The sequence below is a fragment of the Carassius auratus genome, chromosome 4 (assembly GCF_003368295.1).
Source record: "Carassius auratus strain Wakin chromosome 4, ASM336829v1, whole genome shotgun sequence".
Classification (NCBI taxonomy): Eukaryota; Metazoa; Chordata; class Actinopteri; order Cypriniformes; family Cyprinidae; genus Carassius; species Carassius auratus.
In genome coordinates this window covers 19,565,256-19,589,576 of record NC_039246.1, presented here as the reverse complement: position 1 = coordinate 19,589,576, position 24,321 = coordinate 19,565,256, and the positions used below count along the sequence as shown (strand labels likewise).

At 36.2% G+C, this 24,321-nt stretch overlaps 1 protein-coding gene and 1 long non-coding RNA gene across 2 annotated transcripts in view; one reads left to right on the top strand and one right to left on the bottom strand.

Moving 5' to 3' along the window:
• The window catches only part of LOC113061879 (uncharacterized), an 18,234-nt gene extending 6,978 nt beyond the window's left edge, over window positions 1-11,256 (top strand). Inside the window, exons 3-4 of the long non-coding RNA XR_003278453.1 lie at window positions 59-201; window positions 11,131-11,256. This is a non-coding gene — a long non-coding RNA (uncharacterized LOC113061879). The remainder of the gene's footprint in view (window positions 1-58; window positions 202-11,130) is intronic.
• On the bottom strand, window positions 2,028-24,321 carry LOC113061871 (guanine nucleotide-binding protein G(i) subunit alpha-1-like). Its single transcript, XM_026231355.1, has 9 exons — window positions 23,909-24,321; window positions 12,475-12,517; window positions 12,250-12,391; window positions 11,222-11,379; window positions 6,795-6,923; window positions 5,598-5,727; window positions 5,039-5,192; window positions 4,043-4,250; window positions 2,028-3,079 (listed from the first exon to the last, which is right to left on the bottom strand). The coding sequence occupies exons 1-8, from the start codon at window positions 24,024-24,026 to the stop codon at window positions 4,060-4,062; spliced, it is 1,065 nt and encodes a 354-aa protein (XP_026087140.1). The 5' UTR covers window positions 24,027-24,321; the 3' UTR covers window positions 2,028-3,079; window positions 4,043-4,059.

Here is a 24,321-nt window from a genome sequence, read left to right as displayed (position 1 = left end):
TTTTTTTTTTGTCTAAAAATACAGCATAATCTTTTCTTGTCTTGTTCTTCCTCCACAGGCAGTAAAGCCTCATAAATATAGCACTCAGAACGTCATCCATGACCTGAAGTTGAAGAAAGAGCGAGCTGGATCTGCACTGAGGTTTAGCTGACTGTGAATGTGGGGGTTTGAGGATGACGTAGGCGACGTGAAAATATTCAGGTGAGCACAAAAATAAAATAATATTTACATGAGCACCAATGCGTCTAGCTATACATAGCACATTATGTTAGCAATGGCCTACTATATGACTTGGCATTACCTTTTGGACAGGCTAGAATAAATATATCAAAAGTAGTGCTGACAAATGATTAATCGCGATTAATTGCTTCCAAATTAAAGTTTTTGTTTACATAATAAATGTATGTGTGCTGTGTATAATTTATTTATATACAAATACACACATGCATGTATATGTATTTAAAAAAGAATGGTTATATATTAATACGTTTATTATATAAATTATATGAATATAAATATAGACATGTAAATATATCTAAATATTTTCAAAATGTATACTGTATGTGTGTGTATATAATAAATATACACAGAACACACATCTATCTATCTATATATATATATATATATATATATATATATATATATATATATATATATATATATATATATTATGCAAACAATCACTTTTATTTTCTATGCGATTAATCACAATTAATCGCTTGACAGCACTGCTCAAAAGTGCACATTTTATATATTCGAAATATTCTCACATATGTTTATTATATGATTATATAAGTTTTGCTAGTGCTTGTTAAGAGGGGTCTTAAAAGCATGAAATACACTTTTTGTGGGGACAAATATATAACACATTTTAATAATAACACGTTTGGTTAAATGACAAGACATTTGATCACACATTTTATTTATGGCTTTAGTTTCTATCTCCTAGAAATGTACATCCCTTTCTCGGAAAGAAAAAAGTATCAAATGGATTTCCCTGTTCAACAAAACTGAGGCTATTTTCTATATTCTCCTCTACTGGCCCCCTGACCTATATTCATGCCAGGTTTTCGTCATAATGCCCTGGAGTAGCTTGTAATCTTCAGTGTTTCCATTTGCCCAGCTATGGATCCAGCAACTACACTTGATAGCATGCTTTTACTAGAAACAGGTTAGGAAAATACCACCCTGGGTCTTATCTGAGGCACCAGGGGGCTATAATTGTCTGAAGCTTATATAAGCACACTGATTTCATAAAATGTTTTCTTGTTAGTCAGATAGTCATAATGTTAGCCAATAGCGAGACAGCTATTTGGGAATCATTTTAGCAAACTCTTGTTCAAAACTGGCTGCATTTTTCTTTGGAACATCCACTTTTTTATGATCCAGTCAGTTACTAAAGAATGAATAAAGCTTCATTGTATATTATATTTTCCATTTCACTATGAAAGACACTTTACAAAGTACAGTGAATTGTGACATGTTTATGTTGACTGATGAGGATATGAAGGCCATTATATCAAAGTCCCTTTCAAGGAAATTCTGTTCACTAGACAGCCATATTTGTTACCCATCTGGGCAGCTCATCCAAGACAATGGATAAATGGGGGAATCCTGAAATCTCAAATATTAAATTACATATTTCAGATCAGCTGCAGTGACACAATGTCTTTACCAATCAAGGATTTGCTTTTTCATTTAAAAGGGTGACATGTTTTGCCATATTGCATGTTGCAGTGTCTCCCGTTCATAAGCAATAGGAGCTGTTTAGTATAACTTCTTCTTTTCGTGTCAGTCTTCGACATGCGTTTACAACAGTACCATGACGCATGCGTGTGTGCAATAGTTTAAAATACACTAAACCATTACTATCAGCAATACATTTTGGTACGGAATGAAATGTATTTATATTGTGCCTGCCAATACATTTCGGGATTGCTTTCTCCACAATGTGCAGGTACTGTAGAATGTCTTTCTCAAGCCAGTGTGAATACAGGGATGAGTAGAGGGACTACAAAAAATACAACTCAGGAAGTAAATGCCTTTTATTAGCAAAATAAGGGAAATGAGTGTACAAATGTTCCCCCAATATGGAGAACACACAGACAGAGGTGGCAGTTTTCTTCAAAATCACTCAACAGTATCGCTTGCCTCAAATGTCTGTTAGCAGACATTATCGTATTGTTTTATTTTTCTCCGTGAAATCCCGAACCCCTTGTCAGTCCCTTCGTCTCACAATGGTGTTCCTTGGTGACGTGTAATTCTCCAAGCTTTAAGCCGTTAAAATGGCGGCCAGTGTCTGATGACAGGTGCTTGAGAGAGCGATTCCAAGTCCTGCGTGCGGAGCGTCTCAGCGCCTGACAGCTGAACAGGACTCATCTCCATCTGAAGGGGCTGTTTGGTCTACTCTTGTTCCCATAGAGACTCAGAAGGTTTGGACCACCGCTCACTGTATTAACCATTAGCTCGCACTTCATTGGCGTATTATATACACATACACACGCAAACAGATCCACGCACGCTCTCTGTCTCTCACACCACACACGCTCACTTTCGATGCATATGAGGATTTGTGCTCTCAGATTAGTAACATCCAGTATGATATTTTTTCACGTTGGAGAGATATCCAGCAGGCAAACCCAAGCAAATGGACAAAGACTGCAGAAACGCATGCGAAGGCACGAGGACCAACAAACCGGATTGAGAAGCAAAATCTTCCTCTCTCCCCATAGCAACAACCGCAAAGGCAAAGGCAAAAAAAAAAAGTAACATTTTACAAGTAAAAGGGGAACTCCTCTGATGCAAGAAAGCAAAATAATAAGAAATCCCTCATTTAAAAGAAACAAACTTGTGTCAGGGTGAAAAATAAACAACATGGCTGCGACAGCAAAGGACTATACGAACATTCGACACAATTCATTTTTAAATGCTACGTTTTAACATTTCCAGAGACAAAACCATAAATAAAGCTGTCAAAAGTGGCATAATGTACAGCACTGGTCAAAGACCAATTTTCTCCATACTTGGTCTTGTAATCTTTCTCCAACAAAATGCACATCAAAACTGGCATCAATTTCACCTAAAAAGGGGAGGAGAAAAGACTTACTTAAATATGACTTAAACAGATAAACAAGGCATTAAGAGTAAACTACTTACTGCACATTTTATTTTAGTTCACACCCATTACAAAACAGTATTCAACACGGTTTAAAAGTGAAGTGAGGAATTTTTTTAACTAAACAAAAGCAAAAATATTAAGATTCAGGATGACAAAACACATTAGTTAATTTTTACTGCACGCAGAACTTTATAGCCGAGCCAACTGAAGAAATTACAAAAAAATGCTTTCCTAGAAAGAAGCTTTTACTAGTCTGATTCATGTTTGTGAACTGCAGTGATAATTATTCATGGCAGGCATATTAATTTTTCTTTTTCTATAGCAAAATTTTTAGTTAAGTACTGCCGTCACTGTTTTTGACTCAATTAAATGAATAAGCATAATGTTACGATAACGGATACATTACCATTCAATACTGTCATTGGTATGATTTTAAGGCTAATACTGTGAAATAACTGTAAATATCTAGAAATAACTGTTTTCTGTTTTAATATATTTTAAAATGTCATTAATTCTATCAAAGCTGAAATTCTTCAGACAGTCACATGATGCTACAGAAATTCTAATATGCTGATTTGGCATTTTTTAATTATAATTGTCAGTGTTTTTATCATCTGAATTCATCTTTGTTGCATAAAATTGTATAATTTAAAAAGCTGTTAGCCCCTAAGGATGTAGTCCGGCCCTAAACTCATGCCATGAAGAATCAGTTCACCAAAAAATGTTCATTCTTTACCAGAACACTGAATCAACTAGCCTACACACCTGACCTTTAAACACATTTGTTCTGTAATGTTTATTCCATGATGGCTCCAGGAAAAGTATGTGACTTCATCCGCAATATGAACATAGATTATATAAACATGCACTGTGTGGCCAGCATGCCATCATGGCACACATGACATTTAGTAAGCTGATTCTCACCAGATCCAGGCCAGCTTCTAGAACAGTCCGCAGTCCTTCAGGTTGTTCTTGATGATGACATCGGTCACTGCGTCAAAGACAAACTGCACGTTCTTGGTGTCGGTGGCGCAGGTGAAGTGAGTGTAGATCTCCTTGGTATCTTTCCGCTTATTCAGATCTTCAAACTGACACTGAATGTAGGCAGCGGCCTCTTCATATGTATTTGACCCTGTGAGATGGACAGGAAATATTTTTCAATATGAGGAAGTGATGTCACTTGTTCCTGAGACATAAAATAACCACAAACAATGTAATGTATAAATGAACACAGACATTTTTTTCCAGTCATAATGATTATTGTTGGGATTTTCGCTCTGGCTATCAACCCCTTAACACTATACACACACACACACACACACACACACACACACACACACATATATATATTTCATACAAAAAAAAAGAGAAATTCTGTATAATTATAACAATAAAGTTATAAGAAAATGTAGGGGTTAGGGTTCGGGACAGCCACGTCCCAATTGAAAGTACCCAATAAATGATGATTTTTATATATATTAATCTTACTAGTATTCTAAATATTATCATGGGTTTCAATAGATAATTTGAATATAATAGTATATAATAGAAGATCTGAATACTTAAATGTTTTTAAATGTGTTTTTTGGATGTGGCACAGCAGTTTGTACCAAATCGGTAGAATGGCCCATATATGTGTGTGTGTACTGAATAATAATTTAGAGCTTTGTCCACATTTTATACAACATTTTATCCAGGGTTATTACTGTCAACTAAAAACTAACCAAAACCATAAAAACAAGTCAATTAGTTTGTTTACTTACAACTGTAATTTAATTAAGATTACAATAAGAACTTAAATTATTAACAGTCAGAACATAAATTATGTGAAAATAACAAATGAAAAACGAATAACAAAACAACAAAATTACTAACATTTAAATAGAAAATTACAAAAAAATTCGAATTCAAAATATTTACCTGCGTATTCTGGGTAGCAGATGGTGAGTGGGCTCCTCTTGATCTTCTCCTCAAACAGATCTTTCTTATTGAGGAACAGGATGATAGATGTGTCCGTGAACCACTTGTTGTTGCAGATGCTGTCAAACAGCTTCATGCTCTCATGCATTCGGTTCTAGAGAAAAAGAAATTGTTTGATGGAACAAAAGAAATAAGGACTAAGTGAACTAGAAACTGGGTGTCGATAGAGCATCTTGGCTTAGAAGCATCTTTAAACAGCATATTATATTACACAATAACGTACACGGTCTACTCAGTGATCATTTAATGACTGCATGCCGAGCTTTGTATCGAGTTGCCTTTCAACGCAGTGTACTTTAGCCCTCTGCCATTTACCATTAAATCAATCAATACATGTTTGCGAACGCGTAATAAAGTAGGACTCCAACTGGATCAATATGACATTGACATGGATTATATGATAAATGCAGGCTTAGTTTACCCCTCATTCATCCAATACAGAGTCACATTTTCTGTATACACTGTAATTTTCTTTAAATAACAGGAAGTATTTGCGTACCATCTCTTCATCTTCGGCCAGCACCAGGTCATAATCGCTCAGTGCCACGCAGAAGATGATGGCAGTTACACCTTCAAAACAGTGGATCCATTTTTTCCTCTCCGACCTTTGACCCCCAACGTCAAACATCCTGAAACACATGACATTTTAAAATGCTTATCATCAAGTTTCTGTAAGTCAGTTCGAAACTAGTGAGCTGCCTTGCTAAATTAACAAGGGGCTTACTAGCTGAAATGAAACCACAGAAATGATTGATGTGGTAATCTCTACATAGACTGCAATTCTGTGTGCCCCCCTAAAAATAGCGTAGACTCCTCTCACAATTTCTTTTATTAGAGTTTGGTTTTAGCATGTTGCGATGCTTCTGCTGTGATGCTCTAATAACCATACTAATACAGAGCATATGCACGGATATAGAGTTGGACATCAGTTTTCAACTCTGAAAGTTCTGTAGCTAAAAACGGGGAAAGAAACTGACGATATGTACTTCCTCTTCCTGTCTGAATCAGAGTGCAAGCCAGTTTGAGAGTGACACTTCTCTATTTTTCTCTCTCTCTGCTTCTCTTTTCTGTAACTCTTGCACATGATTGCAGTCACACAGTATTTGCACAGTCTACAAAGATTTGACATCAAAACTCAATACAAATGTTATGAATTAGTTCCTGTTATGAAGCATATTTACCCACAAATATGACCCCATAATGAAGTATGCACAGTATACATACTATGATGTGCATTTGCTTCATGGCAGGAACTAATTCATAACATTTGTATTAAGTTTTATTGTCAAATATTGGTAGACTGTGCAAATACTGTGTGACTGCAATCATGTGCAAGAGTTACAGAAAAGAGAAGCATATGTGTGTGTGTTTGTGTGAGTGTGTGTGTGCATATATGTTTGTGTATATAAAATAAAAATAATAAAAAGATTTTTGAACCATTAAAGGAATAGGCTAGGAATATCAGTTACTATCCCTCATCAGTTACTATCCATCATGTCGTTCACAACAACAACAAAAAAGATTTTATTGCATTATTGTAAAATATTGTGAATTGGAGAACAAAAAGTGTCTTAATGAAATAGGCTTGATTTTTTTGCAAAATTGAATACATTTTACTTGTGACTTTGGGTTGAACTAAGATTAGCCAAGAATATATTTTTGGCAGTTTTGGAATAAGGCGACCTGAAGTGCTCACTTGAAGTGGAGGTCTTTGAAAGTGAAGTGTGTCTCAACGATGCCTGTGGTTTTGACTCGGGTCCTCAGCACATCCTGTTGTGTGGGTACATAGGTGGCCTGCGATATTCTGTCTAAGTCATTCAGATAGCTGTAGAGAAATAACAGGAAGTAAGGGGTTAGTTCAAATGAAATGAAATTTGTGGTTTCAGTAAAACTCTTGGCCCAAAAATCCCGGCAGGTTTGTCACGAGATGGGAAAAGGGGTAGACCGGCAATCACTGGGTGGAGATGATCCCTGCTAAAACATATTTTTACACACACACACACAAGGCCGCTCAAAAACAATTGCACAACAGTCAGCAGGACCATTTCCTAAAAAACAAACAATGTACCGTAACGTCTGCCAACTGCCCACTTCATATGATGTTCACGGTCCTGACTAAAATGGTGTGACAGAGGCCACAGTTTAGCTCGCGATTTGGTAATGCTAAGTAACGGCGTAAACAAAAGCCAAACCCCATTACGCACTCACAAATAGACAACTGAGACATCAACCACACACACAAATTTGCACAGAAGCTCTGTTCCACAACCTAGCGAGCTACCCACTCACCCACATTTATGTTTCTGACGCAAACACCTTTCTAAAAGGAAACCTTATAGGGCACTTCATTTTAGATGAATTCTAAAACACATTCAAATGTATTTGTAAAAGAGAAGGAATCCCGGAATTCCCCACTAAAAACGTAAAGAGAGAACAGAACAGCAGAAATAGATATTTTCAATAAGAAAAATTCACTCTTTATTTTAAGGTCCAATTCTCGATAGAACTAGAACATTTGTCTTAATAAAGTACTAATTTGCTGCTTATTAAGTTAGTAAGGTAGTTGTTAAGTTTAAATATTTGTTGGATTAGGGATGTAGAATATGATCATGCTGAAAATGTGCTTTACAATTACTAATATACTGCTAAAATGTTAATAATAGTCATATTAATAAACAAGTAGTTAACAGTGAGAATTGGTCGCTATACTAAAGTGTTAAATTATTCAATATTACTTTCATGATATGCTTTTGCCTTTGATTCATAAAGTTAGACATAATACTAAAATAATACAAATCAATTGTTTTGTTTATTTGAATTATTTCAATACTAGTACTAATATCAATGGTAACCCTTTAGTATAGCGACCAATTCTCACTGTTAACTACTTGCTTATTAGCACGACTATTATTAACATTTTAGCTTTATATTAGTACTTATAAAGCACATATTCTGCATGATGATCATATTCTACATCCCTAAATCCTTAAATTTAACTACAATCTTACAAACTATTAATAAACAGCAAATTAATAAATTATTGAGGCAAACGTAGTAAATTGTTTGTTAATAGTGAGAATTGGATCTTAAAATAAAGCGTTATCAATAATAATAAATATTTATAATCCATATTATTTTACACAACCTGTTGATCATTTAGCCTTGTTATTATATGTAAATGATTAAAAAGAACCTCCTAATAAAATGACCTGCCTATAGATGCCTGAGACAAGTGTTTAGAACATGAATGAATGGAAAAAGAAATCATAAAAATGGGTTCTACTTAAAAGTATTTGTCCCACACGCTCCATACCATACTGGTTCAGTTGAACTAACTAACCATAGATCTTTAAAGTCATTCTGGATGACATATGCGATAGAATAATTAAGTAACATATATTACACATGCAAGAGGCCCACGTGTCACAGCACCCCAAACCACTCAAAATAATAAACCACAAAGTTACCATTATGACTCCATTGTGCTGAGCTCGAATGCTTTTCTTCCTGTTTTTTTTGCACTTGCATCGTAATGACGTTAGCATGCACAGGCCTGTTAAAGTACGATGTGAGTGCAGGTCAGCGGGGCAGTGGGGAGGGTTCATGGGTTCATGTTTAGCCACGTTGCAAGTCAACTGTGTCTAATAGACAGTAGATGGTTACACAAACACACACACACACAGTTGTACGAGAACAGCACTGGCATTTCTATTTGATTAAGAGAAATGGAAATTTTTGAGTACACTACATAATTGTTATCTGTTTGCTATCTTTAACTCCTTTATCTTTAGCAATGGTTTGATGCAACATGAAACGTTAACACGCACCCACACATATTTGCATGCTTCAACTGTCGCATGTGACACACTTTCTTCTGGGCATTTTTCTCACATGAAATCAACATCGTAAACGTGTGGCGGGTTTTCCGAGTTGAGGGTAACAGCATGTGCTTAGAAGCAGGCAGCTACAGTGGGGCAAATATTGACAAGCTCGTTCAAGGCTCAAACAGTAAGAGTCTGGATACGGTAAGACAGGAGATCTCCGTGTACTGGATAAAGCTGTTTGAACTTGCTGTTTTGGCAATGGCTGATGTTCGATGAACGAGAAAAACAGAAGGGGAGGGAACAAGAAAACAGAAGGACGAATGAACGGTTGAGCACCCAGAAAGGTGAACGGGCTGAGAGAGATAGGAAGGGAGGATGGTATGTGAGGTAGACAGATAAGGAAAGATAAATAAAGAATGGCTGTAGAGGACAAAAACAAAAAGTTATGAGGTGATTCATCTCCGTTCCAACTCAGCTCCAAAGAAAATACAGTCTGACGGTATAAAAAACACAGCTAATGAGGACTTCAAGTCATGATATGTTACATATTTGAATTTTGGACCAATGAGATTTCAATGTGAGAGGAGCAGTTCAAATAGAGTGCAACTTTGCTTGACCGCTTTTTCAGCTGCCTTGGTTCTGGAAGGTTTTTCATTCCATTTGGGATATTAAAAAAGGTATATGTAAAAAAATTACAGGCTGTGAACCAAACCAACCGGCTATGAGGTGAATCATAAAAGGTACAACACCCATTGTTAAAGATGTAATTGAATTAAAACCTAAAATATAAAAATGTTATTGTTTTTATATTAACACTTTATACAACTTTATATATAGAAACACTATAAATTTTACACTTATATACGTTTACAAGTTAAGCATTATCTTAAAAACAGTGCATGTTCCAATTTTTTTTTAAATATGCCCAAAAATATTTTGGTTTCATATTGTTTTGAAGAATTTTTATTTTCAAAAAGTACATTTAATGGCATGCCTATTATTAACTTATTGGCTTTTTATTAATACTTATAAAGCACATTCTACTTCCCTAATCCTACCAATACCTAAACTTAACAACTATGTTACTAACTATTAATAAGCAGCAAATTAGGAGTTTATTTAGGCAAAAGTCATAGTTAGTGGTTACGAAGAATCGGACCTTAAAATAAAGTGTGACTGCAATGTGTATACACATAAAAAAAAAAAAAAAACACATCACATCTTAAAAACACAGCTTAGGTGGAGACAGAAAGATTCCCCTGAACGCTTCACTAATGCTTGCTACGAAATTTGTTAGCTTGTTTTTTAAGAATGACTGGCGAAAATCCAATTTTACCAGCATATGTAAGCTCACTCATTGTTTGGGAATGTAATTGTTTTTTTTTAAAAAGGTTAACTTTAACGGTTGACCCGTACATGCTTGGACGATCTGACAGGATTCCCTTTTGGTTAAATGACTTATCTAACGTGTATAGTAACTCACGTGTTTATCTAGTCATGAAGATATATATACATTTCAATTTCAGTAGGCAACTCATTTTGCAGCTACATTATTATTCCAGTCACAACAATGTATATACAATTACAAATAATTAAACATATAAATCATCAGTTTGTTATTTTACACAAATGCACACATACATTTCATTCATGACATAGGACAATGGTCGTGAGATGCGTAAGAAATCTTTAGACACACCCATAACAACAAAAGACAATAGTTTATTGAACCTTTTCTGATAAGAAGTGTTCGCTGCAAACGCGAGTATTTTTGGCGATCGTTTTCGACCAGTCCGCTCATTTTAATATTTTGTCGTCATTTGTTTTCAGACAGTGGCAGCAGATTTGTGATAAAATTTCTTAAAACTGTTAGAAGATGTAAAAACCAATTGACACATTATAAGAATTAAATAATGCATATAATTATATATTTGGATAGTATAGCTCATCATTTGGTTTCGAAGGAATGTATTTAGAAAAGTTGAGATCATATTGAGTTATCCAACTTGTGATTGCAGGCTTTGGTGTGCTAGTGTGTGATACATTCTGAAACTCTAGAAGAGACACAGATTACTAGGTTCATTATCATAGATGCTGAAGTTACAGTTTGCACTCCAATTGAAATATTAAAGAGATCTTGGTTGTGGTTTTTCTGTTTCTTGTGGGGTGATTCATCGCTTTGTACTTTATCTCTTCACACTTGGTTAGGATGTGGTGTAAGGTGAAGCAGAGGATGCATGCGGCAGACAGGAAAACAGAATGGGGACTTAAATGGGTAGAGGAAGACAAAGATACCCACTATGCTGCAGAATCATTGAGCTGGTACTCTCTGGATCGACTGAAACAGGCCTGCACTCCTCCATCCTTCCACAAACGCTTTATCACTCCAGCCAGCTCGGCTGTCATGAAACCCTCCTCAGCGCTGCCCGCCAACACAAACAACTGCCTCGCGTCATCCTGAGACACAAAGAGAGAACAGCAGATTTCAGTTCTTCCATGCATTCAATTGCCATTAGCTATGTTGTCATCCACTTATCTTTATGTGCATTTTGGAATATTGCATCAAAAGAACACTGGATTGAAATTCCAAGATGCCCATAAATTAAAAAGTGCACACAATTGAGTAGGAAAAAAATAGCACTAAACTACGATGGAAACACTTTCATGCCATAAATTCCACAATGCGCATCTAAAAAGTCATGTGACTTTGGACTATGGGATAACTTGACTAACTGGCAGACCGATCTCGGTCACAACATTTGAAATGTTATTTTGTTCGTTCTGAAATGCTTGAGCAAAGTCTGTCATCAAGTATTTCTGTATAATTGTTTTACACAACATCAGGCATCCACCTCATTCGTTTTTGTTTCGTTTGCTCGCTCTGAGGTGCAATTCATTTATCATAAATGAAAATGACTATATTCAGTGGCTTCTCTGACTATTCTTAGTGATATTTAGTGCCAGTTTATCAGGAAGTGACGATTTTGTTCTCTTTGACTCACTAGATGAAATTTATTCGAAAATGTTTTATGCGATATTCTAGTTTTGTGCTTAAGTTAAATTCGCAACTTTAGATGGAAACATAGCAATTGTCTTGTTTTATTTATTTTTAAGTGTATTTCAGTCATTGCACATTTGTATGAAATTTTTAATCAATTGCAATTTACGGACTAAACATCCAATATCAAAGATGCTTAATTTCTTTAACTTCCAAATGGAGCGTTACAGTTTCTGCCGTTCATTCACATTCTTATAGTGTCTGTGAATCTACACAAGTGGGCTGTAGGTATCATGAAGCGCACCAGGCCACCGATTCCTGTGACTCACCGCTCGTGCTGAATCTCCGAAATCGATCTTGAGTCGCCCCATGGCACGAATGATGGCGATGATAGACTGAATAGTGTTGCTGTAGACAACAGCTTTGTACTGTTTGCACTCTTCCTCCGAGTAGCCTGCCTCGTGGATGATTCTATATAAAGAGATAAGAGTAACCAGTAAATCATATTCAGCATAAAACTGAAGTGTAATTAGCGTACTAATTAGAGCACTTACTTCATTTGTTTGACTATTGTGCTTTTCCCAGACTCCCCAGCACCTGTCAAAGAGCAGTTGTGTAAGAGTTAGCTGATCTGTCTACAAACAATAAAAGTAACACAAGTGTCTAGACATAATGAACTTTAAGAACAACAAAATGTCTTAGTTAATGTATGAGCCCCACAAGACAAAATGAAAATGAAAAAAAGAGCGATTCAGAAGCCTTTGAAAGTTTCAGTTTGGTGCTTTGTTGCTGAGAAGCAAGCGTGAATTTTTAAAACCCTGTAGAACGATGTAGACAAGATCCTGAAAACACAAGATCTAAGACACTGAACATTGTTGTACATAGTCATTCTAATGCTTTCATTATTGCCTATGAATATTTCAATAACTTCTCAGAGTGGTGGATAAAGGAATAGTTCATCCAAAAACTTTAATTCTCCAACATGTACTCCTGATGTCATTCTGAGCATGTATGGCTGTCTAACTTACGTGAAGTCGTTTCAAAGAATGTTTATGGAGTTGAACAGTCACAGTCCCCATCTACTTTCATTGTATGGAAAAGAGCAGTGTGAACATTGTGCTAAAAATCTCCATTTGTGAAGAAAGAAGGCCTGGGCATGGGCATTGAGCTTGACATAAGGGTGAATAAATATAATGCTGAGTAGATAAAATCATTGGACCACACCTATAAGTCAAGTCCCTTCCCCTTGTATGTTTATAAATGTGCAATTCTGGTAAACTCTGTTACCTCCTACTGCTGCATTGATTAGTTCAATAATGAATCCACTTATAGAATCCAATTTAACCAACCAGCTTAACTACTGGGATATCGTTCCCTAGCTATGTGTGTGCTGTCTTGATCTGAACAGAAAAGCCCTTCAGAGTTAAATGAACAAAAAAATTAAGGTTCCAAAAGGGTGTTTTCGCATTGATGTCACAGCAGAATAACCATTCTGTGAGTGATGAGTTCTTAAAAGAACCATTTTTTGTGTTTACATTTAGTGTGAAGTTAAAGGTTCTTCATGCAACCATAGATGCCAATAAAGAAACTTTTTTTTTTTTTAAGAATCTGTTTCTGTAAATATCTTCAATTGCATTTTTGGATGGGAAAAAATTTATTTGTTTGACCAATGGCTGATGGGAAATGTGTTCGTCAGTACAAAAATTTGATATTATAGTTGTCAAAATGGACTTTTAATGGTTGGTCAACCCTTCTAAGTAGATGAAATTCACCACACCACATGCTTTTCTGATATTGTTGCGTGTATTATTCAAACGTTACCAAGCTTAAATGGTCAAGGTACTTTCAGTAGAGTGTGTGCAGCTCTTTGACAAAGGCCAGCATCTGAAAAGCGTGATGGGTTACAATGGAAACCATAAGTAAGTGGACAGTGACCGATCAAACTCCCAAGGGCTCAAGAATGTGGAAAAATGGTTCTGCTATTTCAGCACAATAGAATCAAATAATAGACCATCACTTTGTGGACAGTAATTGTTCTGGTACAACACAATACACAAAGGTAGCACATATTCAGTTAATTTACATATGGCTGAATACAGTGTTTAAAATATAAAAAATATTGGTAACACTTTAGTAAAGGGTCCAATTCACACTAATAACTAGTTGCTTATTAGCATGTCTATTATTAACACATTGGCTGTTTATTAGTGCTTATAAAGTACATATAATGCATGACATCCATAATCCTACCCAATACCCTAAACTTAACAACTACCTTATAAACTATTAATAAGCAGCAAATAAGAGGTTAATTGAGGCGTAAGTCATAGTTAATGATTAGTTAATAGTGAGAATTGGACCCTAAAATAAAGTGTGACCAAAATATTTTACAAAAAAATTATTCAAATAAGTGTATGCTCAACTACATTTTCTGTTTAATCAAACACTTTTCTTCATTATGATATCTGATTTTTTTTCCTATCACACACACACACACAAATAATATTATTTATAGTGTACATTTTTACTTTTGTTCCATATTTTTTGTTTTTACTTATTTAGTTACTACTTGTCTTTTTAATTGTCTAATATTTAATATTATTTGTAAGTAATGTTAAGTTACAGTTTTAATACACCAACTAAAAATTGTCAGTTCAGCCAAGAAAATATATTATATCTTATTTTAGTTCAGCTTTATTTCAATTAGTGAAAAGATTATTTTTTTATATATATAGTTTTACTTTTAGTATACTGTAAGTCGATAACAAATTCAGTTCACTGAATGTATGAATTACAATTTGAATGTATTTTTGAATAAATTATTAGACAGGAAAAAATGAGGGTTAAAACACACCCTTTTGTGTTTTGCTTCCTGTTATCTGTGTGTAAAATCAGCTCCTGCCATGGAAAACAAAACAGACATTTAATTTCTGTCCAACTGTTTTTAAAAGCTAAAACATTATTACACCTGTAAAGGAAGAATTATATTAAACCACTGAATCGGAAAATGGAGGTGCATGTTTTTATAACTATGAGCAGTGCTGAAAACAGCCCTCCAGGGCTAAAGCAACCTGGGAGAGATCTTAATAAAGCAATGGACAAACAGTGAAACGTGCCACTAGAGGAACCAGGAGCGAGCCAATTTCTATTCGTGAAAATGAACTGTGGAGAAGCTGTTAGCCGTGGCACAATTACACTCATCTAGCTTTTGTCCATTTGACACATGTGATCGCGCACACAAACGCATCTATCTGTACACGCGCATGCTCGAGTCCAGACTCTCGTCACACAACCATAGCAACCAGACCTGTTTCTGAGGACGTGCTGCCAAAGAGGGCTCAGAGACCTGATGGGCGCTTGCCAGCGAAAAGCAGCTCTGCAGTGTATCGCTCATATGCATGCCTTTCCAGTAATGCACGATAACCCCCTGTTTGTCATAGTAACTTGCTCTTGGCTTCCTGCTGATTATGTGCATAAAGCGTGTCATTTCATTATGGCAGATAAACCTCTTCTGTTGTACGTTCAAGGGTCTGGATGTAAATAGGCATTGTAAATTGTTGGAACTTTAATGATTTGTTGATATAAGACCATTACGTTTGAAACTATAAAAAAGGATGCACATTTAATCGGACATTAATTAGTAATTTACTTCTAATAGAAGATTTTAGCTGTGAGTTTTGACATCAAGATTCCAAATGAGAGCAAGCATCAGAAAAGCTTCACTTGGTTCGCCATTTATCTGCATGGTACTAAAAAATGACTGCAGTACCAAAATGAGAAAATGTCAACATTAATCTGCCTGGCTGATAATGAATTGCTTCCTTTGGTGGACTGAACAAATCAAGCGAACACTCACCATGATACACCTGAACACCTTGTAAACTTACAAATTAGGTGGAAGTTGTCGGGACACTGTGAGCAAGCCTGCCGAGGCATAATAAACAAATATCAACATATGCTGGAATTGCCTTGGATGAACCGTTTCCTTCTTTAGTGTGTCTCACAGAGACATTTTTTAGTTATTTTCACTCCAAAATTAAAGAAAACAAAATAAGAAATAATTATGCAGTAAAAAGTGTCGACAATGCCTTTTTGGTCGGTGAGATCCCATTCAAGAATACACATACAGTATCTTAATAAATAAAAATTAATACATTTACATTGTCTTGGAAACTACTTGTTTTGTAAAAAAGCATTCAAATACCATTGATTTTATCTATAATATATTAATTATATGTCTGATTCTGTAATAGACAAATCAGCAGACTTGTAAATACCTTCGACTTTCTAAGATTTATTATTTCTGACATTTCAAAAATTTCAATAGTGCATCTATTTCCTCATTTGGAGGCAAATCTCATGATCACCTTTATTTGAGTCACTGCCACAGTTTACCCCGAAGCACCTGACATGATTTGCTGTACAGCTACTTTAAAAAAGAAAAAAATTGTGATTTGCCAATGTATAAAGTAAAGTAACAATTCATTTTAAGGTCCAATTCACACTATTAACAAACCATTAACTGCAACTTTTGCCTCAAAAAATCTCTATTAATCTGTTAGTAAAGTAGTTGTTAAGTTTAGGTATTGGTTACACTAGGGATGTAGAATATGGTCATGCAGAATATCTGCTTTATAAGTACTAATAACCTGCCAATATGTTAATAATAAATATGTTTAGAGATTTGTGCTAATTCAGTTTATGTAACTGTATGTAAAGTATTGCCAATAAAATATGTGCAGGTAATAATTAAGACTGGATTTCATGGTTTTATTAAGAACAACAACAAAGGAACACACCTTGTTATGCTTGTTTGCCGCCTTTTGCAGGAAGAAAAACATTATCTATTCTTCTACTTCTTTATTATGCATACACTGCATTTCACCTCAAGCATCATTAAAGTACATCTGTTCTTTTCAGCTCCTATGTGATTATGTAAGCCACTCAGTATTTTTCCTTTGATTAGTCTGCTAATCAAATATTTTATGAATAGTTTAATCTCAATAACTGATAGCAGTGTGGGCCTCAAGTTCGTCACGCTTCATAATTGCCATATTCCATTCACGAACTTTCCTTAAATAAAAATTCTAGCAACATTTAATCACCTTCATGTTTTTTTTTTTTTTTTACCTGTACAGGCCTAAATGTCTTATGTTGAACACAAAACAAGATGTTTTGAAGAATGCTGGTAACCACACAGTTGCTGTTGGTTTCCATACTATTGAAGTCAGTGGCTATCAGCAACTGTGTGGTTACCAGCATTCTTCTTGTTTTGTGTGCAACAGAAGAAAGAAACTCATACAGGTTTGGAACAACATGAGGGTGAGTAAACGGTGACATAATATTCATTTTGAGGGGGGACCGCTGACATAATGACTATTTCTTGCTGGACCTCCCAGGATCCCTCTCCCCATTTTTGGACAGTTAGCAATCGATAACAGGCTTGCATCACTGCCTTATCAGTGAAATACAACTCCAACGTGTCCCAAAAACACTGACGCCATGTGACAACTCTAATGCAATGCTTTGTTGCACTGCCCAGTCTTATTAGATTACGGCAAACACACGCTCCATATTACATTACACACTTCAAGCCCTTCTAATCAACCTTACATGCAGATACGTTTACTTTTCACATCTTGTTTTTGCAGGTGAGATCTGTTAGCATTTTAAGCCAGAATTTTCACTGGCAATTGTGTAAAGATGGCTTGTGTATTAAAACAGAATTGCAAAAATTCACAATACTTTTTTTACATTTTGGTTAGGTTGATGGAACTGTCTTAATTTAGCATTTGTGAAAAGACTGGCAGGCCAATAGAACAAAATTCTGACCAGCACCTCGTCTACCATTGGTTGAAAAACAGATAGCTCCACCCTAAACTCACACCATTGGTTAAATCATAAGTTTAACTGCTTAAACAAACAGAGCGATATTTTGAAAGCACTACAGAGCCATGGTGCTTACATTCTATACAAGTCAACATACAAACAGCTGACTTGGATACAAATAATAACAATATTTAAATGGGAAAAAAATTATACTTCTTTAAATCCCAAAGCACAATCTACTGTAGCTACTCTGTTACTTTCGGTAACAGCTCAATGTAAACATTTGACCTGGCACGTAGATGAGCAGACACCTGTATTTGGAGAGTCTCCTTCAGAAGGAAGAGAACAGCAATAGAGAGGACACATTATTTTAATTATGTCTCACCACAGAGGCCTGTAGCCCGGAAGGGACTTATAAATCAACCCATCCAGGGGAACGAGAGCGAGAAAGACAGAGCTACGCTGATACACACACATTTCTGAAACAAAGAGTTTCTTAGACGACCCGAGATAAAAAGCTTGTTTTTTTGGAGCCCAATAAAATCATGACGCGCACACTTATTTGAGCACGTAAACACCTAATGAGGATTAACAATGTCTTTTGGTATTCCCAAAACATCTTCCACTGTATTCACATCTCACAAAACACACTGACTCATCAAACAGCAGACACTCACAGGAATTCTTTCGCTTTTTTCAAAGAGAATTTTTTTTTTTTTTTTTTACTTAAAAGCAATTTTACAAAGACTGCTTTAAGGTAGCTTAGAATGCATAAATGGGAAGTAAATAAACTAAAACGTTGACGTAACTAATCACAGTTTTCTGTAATTAATCATGTTAGGTGCAATCAGTCACATCATCAGTTAGGTGTCAATCCGTGAACAATGGTCAAACAAATATGCTTATATTCTTAGCCCTAAAAAAATCAGATAAAGTGAACATAAAATGAAATGTCAGGCAGAAAGAAAGATAGTTATAATTTACTTTCATTTTTTGGAAGAAAAAAATGCAGAATGAATTGGTTACCGATGCTCTCTGTCACTGACATTCTTTTCAAACATTTCCTTTTGTGTTTGATGGAACAAATAAAGTAATCATAGGGTTGATTTTGATTCTGTGCTGACTTTAAAAAGCGTTAAATTAGTGCAAAACACTCATATTTTGTAGTGTTGACGTGCTTTGTGACGTTAATTTATTGAACTGACCTCTGAACTTTCCCTCCGATGACATCATTGGAATTTGAACGGTATGCACATCCTCTTAAAGTCCCTCAAACCGTGACGCGCCAAAAACAACCTATATTTTCACTCACCCACACATACTCTATAACTGCTCTATAACAGATAGTAACACTATACACTAACAAAATGACCAAACTGAAGCAGCTTTTCCATGACTGATAGGCTCTTCGTTAAAGGAGATATTTAAGGGTATAGTGGTGTGTGTGTGTATGTGTGTGTGTGTAAGTGATCAAGAGGGAGATGGTCTGAGGTTTGCATGGTTTAGACATTAGTTCTGCTACATTAGGCCCAGTCAGTTTGTTTTCACCTCCGTAGCTCCAAACACCACACACACACACACACACACACACACACCTCCGTGAGACCAGCTGTCCAGCAATCAGCTAGTGTTATCACACACACACAAGCTTCAGGTTATGATCCGCAACACACCCCACCCCGATCTCTATGGGGCGCAAACACTAGCCATTTCCTGCCAAAAGCTGCAAAAACAACATCTAATGAAAATCAACCCAAACACCAACTGGAAAAAAACATCACTGGAGATTGGTGATAGACTGATACATATCAGCCAAAAAAATGAATCGTTCAGCATTTGGCTAATTTGATCTTTTCAGCCAAACTCATCCGCCAAAAGATGGACACACTTGGCTTCTGAAAAGTATTAAGAATTTTCTGTAAACATCCAGCCTCGTTAATGGACTAACCTTTGTTTTTTAAATAGGATAATGTTTATATATATATATATATATATATATATATATATATATATATTAGGGGTGTAACGGTTCACAAAATTCACGGTTCGGTTCGATACGATACACTGATGTCACGGTTCGGTTCGGTTCGGTTCGATACGTTTTAGATACAGCAAAATGTAAAAACATCTCAACTTTTCAGAATGCCGCAAGCGCACCGCGGGTCATGTGACAAGAACTAACCAATCAGCTTCATCCTTTCCCGTAACAACGTTGAGAGCTCAGCCAAGATGAAGGAACAGCTGATCGTAGTTGTATATGGATTGCAATTTTGAAATAAATTTAGTAGCAGAGCTACTGCAAGCGATTTTTAGAGCTGCAAATCCATTTATCCTTCGCTGAAATTTCCGCGTCTCATGGAGAGAGCACGTCATTGTTGCTTAGCAAAGACAGACGCCTCATGAGCGCTTCTGCCCAAGCGCTTTGGAAAGGAGGAGAAAGACGTGCTTAGCGTTTTCCACGCGTTTTTAGGCACGATATGTGAACGGCCCCTAAGGCGCTCGCTCACTCAGCACGCGCTGAAGGCTCGTTGCAAAATGTCTAATGCATTTAACAGACCAGAAATATAAGATCCTAAAATAACCAACAGGTCTGGTGTTTGGGTTGGATTCCCTGTAAGCTATAGTGTCTAAATGCTGCAGGGATAGTTTGCTGCGTGCATGTTTCTCCTTTTTTTCGTCTTTTCCCAGATAGTACTGACGCATATATCCCAGATATTCCCGCTGTTGTTTTTTTTTTTTTTTTTTTTGTAATCCCGCTGGTGTACCCTGTCATGTTGCAGATGCGACATACCATTGTTTTTTTATCCACCACTCTCTTGCCATCACCATTATAGCTTAAAGGGAATCCAAAGTGCACCCAAACACCAGACCTGTTGGTTATTGGAGGATCTTCTCATTTCTAGTCTGTTAAACGCATTGGCTATTTTGCAACGAGCCTTCAGCGTGTACTGAGTGAGCGAGCGCCTGCTGAGTAGCCTAACATAAACATAAGATGGTGTTTTTTTCTTCTTCGGGAGTGTCAGGGGCGTTGCCTGTTACGTTGTTTGGGTTATTGGGCTACCTTGTTGAACGCATATCATTATATTTCTCTCTCTCTCTTTTTTTTTTTTTTTCAAATATAATTAATTACTCCAACGAACCGTTCGGTATACATAATGCGTACCGCGTACCGAACCGAAAGCGTCGTACCGAACGGTTCAATACGAATACGCGTATCGTTACACCCCTAATATATATATATATATATATATATATATATATATATATATATATATATATATATATATTGAGTACATTTTGAGAAAACACTGCCTAAATAAACTGATCATCACTAATCACCAGATTATATAATTTAACCTATATATTATAATTTTACATAAATTATAATAAACAGTCAGCCGATTAATATTGCAAAACATTTTATTTGCATATTTTGTGATAACCAACTGAAAATGTGTTTAGCAAACCGTTAACTCTGACTTTTGCCTCAATAAACTAATTAGCTACTTATTGATAGTTAGTAATGTAGTTGTTAAGTTTAAGTGTTGGATAGGATTAGGGATGTAGAATATGCTCATGCAGAATATGTGCTTTATAAGTACTAATATACAGCTAATATGTTCATAATAGGCATGCTAATAAGCAACTACAGTAGTTAATAGTGCGAACTGGTCCCTATTCTAAAGTGTTACCAATTTAATTATATTTTAGCTATTTTTTTATTATGCAAGAAAGAATATTTAAAATATTCCACCAAAGAATGCAAACAACAACATATTCACCGGTGACCATCTTATCTAGATATGATTATTGACACTAAAAGAAAATCATATTCGCTTCACCGCAAATCTTGTGCAAATGTGCAATGTATGTATGATGAATTACTTTCATATACATCTACAAGATTACTGGCCTAAAAATCTCATATCTTGCTATGAATGAAAAAATATAAAACGGCTCTTTGTTTTCTAATGGATTAGATTTACAATATTATTGGATCGTATCACACTTGAACCGATTACTGAAACGCTCATATTGCAGCATTTTACGGCCAAACATTCGGCACGTTGAGCGATTGCTTCATCGTGTGAGTGTTCTTGCTGCTAAACCACGTCAGGTGTCAACGAACCCTAGCGAGATATTCAAAGGCTTCACTATTACCCTGTGCCTGGTACGGTTGTGTTTGAGACAAACACATGAAGACACCGAACCCTCCATGTGCTGGTCATTTCAGCAAACCAAACAGGCTCTCCATATTTAATGCTCTGAGAGATAGAGAGAGAGAGAGAGAGTGTGTGTGTGTGTGTGTGTGTGTGTGTGTGTGTGTGTGTGTGTGTGTGTGTTGGTTCCTTCCTTTCACCAGACTCCATTGGTGCCACTGTTATGGGTAATTTGAACACATTGAGTTTGTGTGTGTGTGTGTGTGTGTGTGTGTGTGCGTCTGCGTGTTGCCTGGAGACGAGTGACAGCTTTTGAGATACCATCTCGCAAACATCTCGGTGGAAGCGGTGTGTATTGAGGTCAGGATGACTTCAGACATTAAATTACAGATGAATGCAACAAACGCACACTGTGAAAAATGCAAATGATGTATCTGTTGGCTGGCGTCTTTGTGATATCTAGCCATCTATTTTGCCTTTTCACGCTCACTCAAGAATAGAAAACTATTATCTTGTAGCCCTCAAATACATCACACTACCATTGGCTGAATTATGTGTATTGTACAAAGAGATGAAAACAGATAAATGTTTCATTTAATTCAATTGTTTCTATTATGCTAGCCTGACTGTCATAAACTATACTGCTATTTTATCCCTGCTTCATAAAAAGGCTTTTCAAAAAATGTATATTTTATAGCAGAATACTTAAAAACTGCCCATAACAGTAAACAGCTTATTAATAAATGAGGACTGGTGTTAGTATTTATAGGTCAGGATTAGGGTTGGATTGTTACAGACACAGATACCACGACTTTTTTGTGAGAAGTTTAGAAAAATTATGTATTTTATAAAAAAAATAATAATAATTGTACCAGTTACAGCTACATTTTTAAATTCCGCTTTTCTAACTTTGACATTTAATTTAAATATTTTTCATACATATGAATGCTGCATTTTCAAATTTAAACTTCTTCAGTTTTACATTCACCATTTAATATTGCAAATATATATAATAATGTATTGCTGTATGTTTTTTCAGACGTATAAATGGTTTTGTTTTTTGTTTTCAAAGGAAAATTAGCTGGTTATATGATATATGTGTTCAAAATTCTGGCCCAATATGAACAGCTAACTGGCTCAAAAGTCTCTCACAGTCTTTATAGTTGATTCATAGGCTAGAGTTGGATATTTATGGGTAGAGTTTGGGATTAGTTGGGATACACGTTAGATTTAAGGGGACTGGTTAGTTCTGGGTATGGTTTTAGGGTTGCTACATCAGTCCAGAAGACGCCCACAAATACACCCCATTTAAACAAGACTTGCCTTCATCTGTCATGAACCATGATAGATGCTGTTCATCTCAAATGTTTATTTAACCTATCACATTTACATGTGCTGCTTTAAACACATGTTGTGACATTTCAGGAAACTCGCAGATGCGTGAGACATCATGATCAAATCTACCATGATTTCACAATAAGACCAGAATGAAGCAACAGGTCGCCATTGTCAGACCCCTCCCACATATACACCATCATCACAGGACCCTTCGAAAAATGCATTTCCGCCCATTCAAAGCTGTGCTTTTAGCTTCCCGTTCATCCCGTGGTGTGTGTATGGATCTGTTTTGAGTGCATTGCGACAGTTTTCTATGACAGCTCGGTTACTTTGTGGCCATTTAGCCTATTTGGGACGATCGATAACGCCTTCAGTCCAAATGATTTGTTATTAATCATTTAAAATAATTCGGAACAAAGTAAACCGTTTACTGTTTCAACGGTTATAAAACATATAAAACAATATAAACATAATAAAACCATATAGTATACTATCAAGGGTTGAGTCGCCTAAAGGGTGGACATCAAAAGAGTAACTCCCCGTCACTTTTTTTAACTGTAACTACAGCGTAATACAGTTTTAGTGACTGTGTAATGCGGTTATAACAAAGAAACGGGACAGTTTGGGTCTCTCATATCTGTATTGTTGAATTGTTTCTTACCGAGCAGCAGGAGTTTGACCTCTCTGGCCGCTTTCTCTCCGTCGTCTCTCAGGTTTCTGTCGATCATTTTACTCCTCTCCACCGCCGCCTTGTCCTCCGTGCTTAACGTGCAGCCCATCCTCGCGACGATCCGAACCGTTTAAATCAACATGCACCAGCTCTCTCTCCGGGAAACCACACGCCCTTCTTTAGACACGAAAGCCAAGAACCGAGCGCAAAAGAGGGTCTTGAAAATCAAAAGACAGAGAATAAGGTCTGGCTCTTGCCTCGTTTGATCAAGACTGCTCCGTTCGCCCCCGTTATTTCACCGTGAATCCCTTCAAAGGGATGAAAAAAGGTCCGTAACGTTAAACGCGTCGCGATCCGCTCCCCAGTTCACGGGCACGCGCAGCTTCCTGTTCGCGACTTCTCGT

Coding starts and splice junctions, on each gene's coding strand:
- LOC113061871 (XM_026231355.1), bottom strand. CDS start 24,026: ATGGGCTGCACGTTAAGCACGGAGGACAAGGCGGCGGTGGAGAGGAGT. Junction 6,924..11,221: donor CTCAATGATTCTGCAGCATA/GTGGGTATCTTT, acceptor ATTTCTCTACAG/CTATCTGAATGACTTAGACA. Junction 5,728..6,794: donor TTCAAAGACCTCCACTTCAA/GTGAGCACTTCA, acceptor CATGTGTTTCAG/GATGTTTGACGTTGGGGGTC.